The sequence below is a fragment of the Oncorhynchus mykiss genome, chromosome 13 (genome assembly GCF_057628025.1).
Source record: "Oncorhynchus mykiss isolate SJ-2025 chromosome 13, ASM5762802v1, whole genome shotgun sequence".
NCBI lineage: Eukaryota > Metazoa > Chordata > Actinopteri > Salmoniformes > Salmonidae > Oncorhynchus > Oncorhynchus mykiss.
Window position 1 is genome coordinate 84189163 of NC_143034.1, and position 9708 is coordinate 84198870.

General features: G+C 44.7%; 1 protein-coding gene across 1 annotated transcript in view; it reads left to right on the forward strand.

Annotated features, from left to right (window-relative positions):
• The first annotated feature begins 454 nt into the window (after nucleotides 1-454).
• The window catches only part of gng13b (G protein subunit gamma 13b), a 21985-nt gene continuing 12731 nt past the window's right edge, over nucleotides 455-9708 (forward strand). The window contains exons 1-2 of the mRNA XM_036972338.2: nucleotides 455-1129; nucleotides 8723-8856. Of these exons, the coding sequence (XP_036828233.1) occupies nucleotides 8759-8856 (98 nt within the window). The 5' untranslated portion in view covers nucleotides 455-1129; nucleotides 8723-8758. The remainder of the gene's footprint in view (nucleotides 1130-8722; nucleotides 8857-9708) is intronic.

Genomic DNA, 9708 nt, shown 5'->3' on the forward strand with positions numbered 1-9708 from the left:
AACTGGATAACGTTAGCGTTAGCCATCTAGTCACCTAGCTAACATTAGCATGTTAACTAACCCTTAACTCCTAGAACTGGATAACGTTAACGTTAGCCACCTAGTCACCTAGGTAACGTTTTCAATTATGTATTTTTATTTAACCTTTATTTAACTACAAATTGGAAATTCGTAACATATCATACGTTTTTGCTGATTCCCAACAATTGTACATTTTGTAATTCATAACATATCAGAGACATATCAGACAAATAGAGTGTCTAAGATTTACATACAGTAACATAACATATCATATTAAATGGAGTGTCTATGATTTACATACAGAATAATACGTAATTCTCTGAGACCAGGTTGGAGCGATGGGGAAGAGGGATTGGGTATGTGCGCATCCCCCCCTCAGTCCCTCTCCCCCCTCCTTTCTCGCCCCCTCCCTCTCCCCTCCTCTTTATCTCCCACCTCCTTTCTCGTCCCCCTTCCTCCCCTCCCCTCCTCTCCCTCCACAGTCAACAAGGCAAAAATAGAGTTTACAGAGCAAGCTCTCTCCTCTCCTGACTGGTTCACTCGCCTCATCTAACTAACCATCCTCGGGGAAACACACTTTTAAGCGCGCACGCACGCACGGACACACACACACACACACACACATTGAAGCTCCGCTCAGCAGCAGCAGGGAGTGAACAGCCAGCTTGCGACTTATCCCCGCCATTCCCCGGTACAGTAACTTCCTCAGCATCTCCCGGCCTCTGCAGAGAGAGAGAGAGAGCACCGCCCGACAACCCAACTGAAAACCGGCCCCACGGCTCTATAGTAACGGACTGACCGACCACTAAATCCCGGAGAAGGGAAGAGGACTATCTAGTGCTCAACATCCCGTCATCGCCGGTAGAATATACTTCAGACTGCGGATTTAAACCGTCACATTGGCCAGTTGTCCATTTGGACGGAGAGAGAGAACTGGTAGTGCGCAGTGTGAGAACACAACAGAAACCACTTGACGCGGAAAAGTCCCGGGCACTTCCCGGTATTTTAGGAAACAGAGGGACGCGTCTCACCTTACCGAAATACCGACGCCGGTAGCCTAAAACGGAGCCGGTCTGAGCAACAGCTACCACCGGCAAAAATCAGTGAGGTAAGCGGTGTGATTAAAATGGATAGTAAAAGATACATAAAATGACGATTTAATGTGTTAATTTCACAGCTTTGTATATCAGATGGGGTTTTGTGTTGACATGGTATGTGCTGACAGAATGTTGTTTAGAGTCAGACCTCACAGACGAACATCCACACGATCGATGAACGAGGGGAGCTTTGGGTTGGAAATTACCATTTCAGTTTCTCACTCCTTCCGCCTCCATACTCAGCAGAGAGGGATGAAACAGAGGACGTTACATAAAACAAGGATTTCTCCTCCTCCTCCGGCCTCCTCCTCTGGCCTCCTCATCCTCCTCACCTGGCCTCCTCCTCCTCCTCACCTGGCCTCCTCCTCCTCCTCCTCCTCCTCACCTGGCCTCCTCCTCCTCACCTGGCCTCCTCCTCCTCATCAACTGGCATCCTCCTCACCTGGCCTCCTCCTCCTCCTCACCTGGCCTCCTCCTTCTCCTCCTCAACTGGCCTCCTCCTCCTCACCTGGCCTCCTCCTCACCTGGCCTCCTCCTCCTCCTCACCTGGCCTCCTCCTCCTCCTCACCTGGCCTCCTCCTCCTCACCTGGCCTCCTCCTCCTCCTCCTCACCTGGCCTCCTCCTCCTCCTCCTCACCTGGCCTCCTCCTCCTCCCCAGACCCCGTTAGATAGATACTGATGTTCCGCTTTAGAGCGTTAGAAAGCGCCTCTCGGTGTTCCTCTTCAGTTATCAGGCCGGCGGGACAGATTCCAACTCGCTCTCACAGTCTTCATGTCAGAATTCGACATTCATCCGTGTTTCTCTGATGTCAAATTTAGAAATGATTGCAAAAGTCAAATTTCAAAGTCAGATTTTTTTTTTTACATTTACCCAGAGTAATTTACAGTAGTGAATATATATGTTTTCTTACTGGTCCCCTGAGGAAATTGAACCCACAACCTTGGCATTGCAAGCACCATGCTCTACCAAGTGATCCACACAGGGTACTAACCCTGAATGGTTAAGGTAAGGGTTAAGGTTTGGGATGGGCTTAAAAAACTTTAAAAAAATCAAAAAAACAACTTTCTGTTGTTGGATTTGAACCTGCAACGTTTGGACTCAGTGGCAGATGAATAAGCTCGTCCACAACACTCTGGCACAACAAAAAAACTACTTTTCTCACCGTTTCTCACCTATTTAGCTCACCGTTGCCCCTAGTGGCCTGGTTTCCACCTCACATCCCGACGTTCCTCAGTCAGACGGACGTCGAACACTGACCTGTATCACGGGTGACCTGGCTGCCCTCCCCACCCTTCAGACCGTTATTGATCCTTAATTGATTGATACAACATTTTCACAGGCTACATCGTGATGATTATTCCTCTGTGTGTGTGTGTGTGTGTGTGTGTGTGTGTGTGTGTGTGTGTGTGTGTGTGTGTGTGTGTGTGTGTGTATGTGCAGGTGTGTGTGTTCTCCCTGTCTAAACCCTCTAAAACCTCCCTGGCTGCTGCTGTGTCCAGACAGACCAATAGTTAGTCTCAGTTATCAGACAGAATAGGACATTACCTTCACATTAGAGATGTCATGACTATCGACACAGGACAGTCAGTTCGGGTCGTTCGGTGGGGACAGACACACAGCAACAACAACAAAAAATCAATGGTGTCCAATTAACTCTGGCCAGTGTAACATGTACACTATTGGTCAGTGAAAAATAAAGTCCTACTTGATCTGGTGTTAATTAAAATAACACATTTTTTAAAGTGTTGCAGTGCTCCTCATTTAACTCTGGCTCGAAGGAACTCGACTGTGGTGTTTGGGAAGCTCTGCTGTAGAGTTCATATCAACACCGACAGTGTACAACAAAAACACTTGATTTGTAGTCAACCGGACTCTCTTTAACTAGTGTTAGACTTTCCCAGTGTAATTTCATTAACACCTGTAGTTTTACAGAAAATCATTTTGGGACGTTTTAACACTGTATGCTGTAAAGAGTGTCATTTGCATATTTCCCAAGGTGCCTTTTCTTTTTGAGTAAATTGTTTACCACCCGTGGCTGTATTTGTTAGTGACAAAGATATGGTTGTTTCTTACCTTTTTAAAGCACTTTGGCTTTTGCTCGCCAAGTAAGTCCCCTAGGGGGGGGGGGATGTTATAATACAATTAAACCATGACAACACATTACATACATCATAAGGCCTTACTTATTGGCCTAATTGATGGCCTTGTTTTTGCCCTAACAAATCACATTTTTTTTTAACTTTACGACTGTCTTGATATGTTTTGACCATGATAGTTTGTTGGTGATGTGGACAAAAAGGACCTTGAAACTCTTGACCCATCGTTGTCGGTGATCAGGCCCTGTTGTGTCGTCAGCAAACTTAATGATGGTGTTGGAGTCGTGCCTAGCCATGCTGTCATGGGTGAACAGGGAGTACAGGAGGGCACTAAGTACACACCCCTGAGGGGCCCCCCGTGTTGGGGATCAGCGTGGCAGATGTGTTGTTGCCTACCGTTAACACCTGGGGGCTGGATTTCTTATAAGCATCCGGATTAGTGTCCTGCTCCTTGACAGCTGCAGCTCTAGCCTTTAGATAGGTGGGGATGTTGCCTGTAATCCATGGCTTCTGGTTGGGATATGTACGTACTGACGACGTCATCGATGCACTTATTGAGGAAGCCGATGACTGAGGTGGTAATCTCCTCAAATCAAAATCAAATCAAAATTGTATTGGTCACACATGGTTAGCAGATGTTGATGCGAGTGTAGCGAAATGCTTGTTCCGACAGTGCAGTAACAACAAGTAATCTAACAATTCCCCAACAATTCCTACAACACTAACCCTACACAACACAAATCTAAGTAAAGGATTTTTTTTTTTAACCCTTTTTTTATTTAGTTTATTTAACGAGGCAAGTCAGTTAAGAACAAATTCTTATTTTCAATGACGGTCTAGTGGGTTAACTGGTCCAGGAACAGTGGGTTAACTGGCCTAGGAACAGTGGGTTAACTGGGGTTAACTGGTCTAGGAACAGTGGGTTAACTGGCCTAGGAACAGTGGGTTAACTGGTCTAGGAACAGTGGGTTAACTGGTCTAGGAACAGTGGGTTAACTGGCCTAGGAACAGTGGGTTAACTGGTCTAGGAACAGTGGGTTAACTAGTCTAGGAACAGTGGGTTAACTAACTGTTCAGCGGCAGAACGACAGATTTGTACTTTGTCAGCTCGGGGGTTTAAACTTGCAACCTTCCAGTTACTAGTCCAACGCTCTAACCACTAGACTACCCTGCCGCCCCGGATGAGCCATGACCGAGCGGCATAGGCAAGATAAAACAGATGGTATAGAATACAGTATATACATATGAGATGAGTAATGTAAAATATGTAAACATTATTAAAGTGGCATTATTAAAGTGACTCGTTATCCATTTATTAAAGTGGCCAATGATTTTGAGTCAGTCATCCCACATCCCCAAACCACCCTACATCACCAAACCATCCCCGAAATCATCCCACATCCCCAAACCACCCTACATCACCAAACCATCCCCGAAATCATCCCACATCCCCAAACCATCCCACATCCTCAAATCATCTTACATCCCCAAACCTCCTACATTCCCAAAACACCCCTATGTTCCCCGAACTGTTCCACATCCCCAAACTATCCTACATCCTCCAAATCATTCTGCATCCTCAGAACTACCCCAAACCATCGTACATCCCCCATCCATCCCACAACCATCCTCAAACCATCCCACATCCCCAAATAGTCCCACATCCCCAAACCATCCTAAGTCCCCCAAACCATCCTACGCCCCAAACCATCCTACATCCTCCAAACCATCCTACATCCTTCAAACCATCCAACATCCTCCAAACCATCCTACATCCTCCAAACCATCCAACATCCTCCAAACCATCCTACATCCCCAAACCATCCTAGATCCTCCAAACCATCCTACATCCTCCAAACCATCCAACATCCTCCAAACCATCCAACATCCTCCAAACCATCCAACATCCTCCAAACCATCCTACATCCTCCAAACCATCCTACATCCTCCAAACCATCCTAGATCCTCCAAACCATCCTACATCCTCCAAACCATCCAACATCCTCCAAACCATCCTACATCCCCAAACCATCCAACATCCTCCAAACCATTCTGCATCCTCAAACCATCCTACATCCCCAAACCATCCAACTTCCTCAAACCATCCTACATCCTCAAACCATCCAACAACCTCAAACCATCCTACATCTGCCAAACCATTCTGCGTCCTCAAACCATCCAACATCCCCCAAAGCATCCTACATCCCCCAAACCATCCTACATCTTACTGCAGTGTCTGGGGCCTCTGCTGACAGTGTTATTATTATACCACATGACAACCCCATCGTTCTCCTACACCAAATATACATACACCAGGGCTCTGCTGTTGTGTTAGCAACTGTAGCCTAGCAACATGAGTGTATAGAATGTTAGAGCAGAGAACTTCCCGTGCCTGTATGATGAACAGCAGAGTGTTCAGGGCTACAGAGGAAAACCCTGATACTGTTAGGAAACCCAGGTAGGCTAGAATGGTCCACATATGGAAGTCAGCCTCCAACATAACACCCTGAGCCTCCTCTTCCTCCTCTCCCAGCCCCCTCATCCTCTTCCTCCTCCTACACCCCTCCAACGGCCTGCTGCCAGAGAAAGAGAGAGAGAGAGAGAGATGGCAGCCGCAGTGGTGTTGGGTACAGTCAGTAATGTGTTGAGTAATGAATAAGCTTTTTTTAGGAATCAGAGAGCAGAACACACTCATCGCTGAGTGTACCAGAATATATATATATATATATATATATATATATATATATATATATATATATATATATAGAGAGAGAGAGAGGGGGGGGGGTAGAGAGAGGGGGGTTGAGAGAGAGAGAGAGAGAGTGGGGGGGTAGAGAGAGGGGGGTAGAGAGAGAGAGAGAGAGACATGGAGCGGGGGATTCAGATCAATAAGGAAAGTGAGAGGGAGAGATGGAGAGAGGAACAGAGGGAGATAAATGAGGAGAGAGAGAGTTGAAGAGGGGGAGAGAGAGCGCCATTGGGTTAGGAGAGGGAGAGATAGAGATAGAGAGAGAAGCAGAGGGAGATGAATGAGAAGAGAGAGAGACAGTTGAAGAGGGGGAGAGAGAGATTCATTAGGTTAGGAGAGAGAGAGATAGAGAGAGAAGCAGAGGGAGATGAATGAGAAGAGAGAGAGACAGTTGAAGAGGGGAAGAGAGAGAGCCATTAGTTAGGAGAGGGAGAGATAGAGAGAGAAGCAGAGGGAGATGAATGAGGAGAGAGAAGAGAGAGTTGAAGAGGGGGAGAGAGAGCACCATTAGGTTAGGAGAGGGAGAGATAGAGAGAGAGAAGCAGAGGGAGATGAATGAGAAGAGAGAGAGACAGTTGAAGAGGGGGAGAGAGAGCACCATTAGGTTAGGAGAGGGAGAGATAGAGAGAGAGAATCATTAGTAGAGAGATGAAGAGAGAGAGGAAAGATAGAGAAAAGTATCCTCCCAGCATCTCAGGAGAATCCCACGGTGAAACCAGAAACTATATCTCTGGCAAACACCCTTACTCTCCTCAGCAGCATCAGTCCTCAGCCCAGCCATCCTGTCTACTGGAGTGAGAGAGGGAGGAGAGTAGAGGAGACAGGCAATGTTAATTAACAATACACCAGTAGTACTACTAGTGATAGTAGTAGTAGTAGTAGTAGTAGTAGTAGTAGTGTAGTAGTAATAGTGTAGTAGTAGTAGTAGTAGTGTAGTAGTAGTAGCAGTAGTAGTAGTGTAGTAGTAGTAGTAGTACTAGCAGTAGTGTAGTAGTAGTAGTAGTGTAGTAGAAGTGTAGTAGTAGTAGTAGCAGTAGTAGTAGTAGTAGTAGTAGTAGTAGTGGTAGTACTACTAGTAGTAGTAGTAGTAGTGTAGTAGTAGTAGTAGTAGTAGTAGTAGTGTAGTAGTAGTAGTAGTGTAGTAGTAGTAGTAGTACTAGCAGTAGTGTAGTAGTAGTAGTAGTGTAGTAGAAGTGTAGTAGTAGTAGTAGCAGTAGTAGTAGTAGTAGTAGTAGTAGTAGTAGCAGTAGTGTAGTAGTAGTAGTAGCAGTAGTATAGTAGTAGTAGTAGTGTAGTAGAAGTGTAGTAGTAGCACCAGTAGTAGTAGTAGTAGTGTAGTAGTACTAGCAGTAGTGTAGTAGTAGTAGTAGTGTAGTAGAAGTGTAGTAGTAGTAGTAGTAGTGTAGTAGTAGTAGTGTAGTAGAAGTGTAGTAGTAGTAGTAGTAGTAGTAGTAATAGTTGCGTAGTAGTAGTGTAGTAGTAGCAATAGTAGTAGTAGTAGTAGTGTAGTAGTACTAGCAGTAGTGTAGTAGTAGTAGTAGTGTAGTAGAAGTGTAGTAGTAGTAGTAGTAGTGTAGTAGTAGTAGTAGTGTAGTAGTAGTAGTAGTAGTAGTAGTAGTAGTAGTAGTAGTAGTAGTAGTAGTAGTAGTAGTAGTAGTAGTGTAGTAGTAGTAGTAGTGTAGTAGTAGTAGTAGTGTAGTAGTAGTAGTAGTAGTAGTAGTAGTAGTAGTAGTAGTAGTAGTAGTAGTAGTAGTGTAGTAGTAGTAGTAGTGTAGTAGTAGTAGTAGTAGTAGTAGTAGTAGTGTAGTAGTAGTAGTAGTAGTAGTAGTAGTAGTAGTAGCACCAGTAGTAGTAGTAGTAGTACTGGTGGGCAGTAGTAGTATTACAACCACACCAAGACAGTCGTGAAGAGGGCACAACAAAACCTATTCCCCCTAAGGAGACTGAAAAGATTTGGCATTGGTCCTCAGATCCTCTAAAGGGTCTACAGCTGCACCATCGAGAGCATCCTGACTGATTGCATCACTGCCTGGTATGGCAACTGCTTGGCCCCTCGACTGCAAGGCACTACAGAGGGTAGTGCATACGGCCCAGTAAATCACTGGGGCCAAGCTGCCTGCCATCCAGGACCTCTACACCAGGTGGTGTCAGAGGAAGGCCCTAAAAATGGTCAAGGACTCCTGCCACCCTAGTCATAGACTGTTTTCTATTTCTGTTTTCTGTTTTGCACGGCAAGCGGTACCGGAGCGCCAAGTCCAGGTCCAAGAGGCTTCTCAACAGCTCCTACCCCCCAAGCCATAAGACTCCTGAACATCTAATCAAATTGCTGCCCAGACTATTCACATTGCCTGTCCTCCCTCCTCCCCCTCTTTTACACACCACTGCTACTCTCTGTTGTTATCATCTATAGTCACTTTAATAACTACCTACATGTACATATTACCTCAATTACCTCGACGAACCGGTGCCCCCGGTTCGTCGACTCTGTACCGGTACCCCCCTGTATATAGTCTCTACGATTGTTATTTTACTGTTGCTCTTTAATTACTTGTTACTTTTATTTCTCATTCTTATTCGTATTTATTATATATATTTTTTTTTAAACTTCATTGTTGGTTAGGGGCTCGTAAGAAAGTATTTCACTGTAAGGTTTACACCTGTTGTATTCGGCGCCTGTTGATCAATAACATTTTATTTGCTTCTATGAGCCGTTCTGGTTCAGAATACTAACTTGACTTACTTACTTACCACCCCCAGGTTGCCAGGGTAACCTCCCCCAGCCAATCAGCAGTCATGGATGAGATGGATCTGCCCCAGATGAAGAAGGAAGTGGAGAGTCTGAAATACCAACTGGCTTTCAAGAGAGAGAAGTCATCCAAGACAGTCACTGAGTAAGTCAAATACTACTACACTACTACTACACTATTACTACACCACTACACTACTACACTACTACTACTACTACTACTACTCTACTACTACACTACTACTACACTACTACTACTACTACTGCTACTACTACAAAACTAATACACCACTACACTACTACACTACTACACTACTATACTACTACACTACCACCACACTACTACTACTATTACTACTACACCACTCCACTACTACTACTACTACTACTACACTGCTACACTACTACTACTACACCACTACTACTACACTGCTACACCAATACACTACTACACTGCTACTACTACACTACATTACACTACACTACACTGCTACTACTACACTACTACAACAACACTACTACACTACACTGCTACTACTACTACACTACTACAACACTACTACTACTACACTACTACTACACTACACTGCTACTACTACACTACTACAACACTACTACTACACTACACTGCTACTACTACTACACTACTACTACTACACTACTACACTGCTACTACTACTACTACACTACTACTACTACCACTACTACAACTACACTACTACACTACTACGATTAAAAAAAATCTTGGTCGACCGAAAGTCTTCTGTTCTTTTGTCCAGTCGATTGGTTGACATTTTTAAAATGTGTATTTTTCCATTTATAGACACACCCTATGTGTTAAAAAAAATAAACTACATGCATTGAGCTTCTCTGATACTTGAAACGTAATGTTCACTGAAATAAGACACAAATGACTCAAGAGGGAGCCAGAGATCTAGATAACCAGAAGAAAGAAAAACAACCTTAACCTGACCCGATTATTCTCCTCCCACTCCTG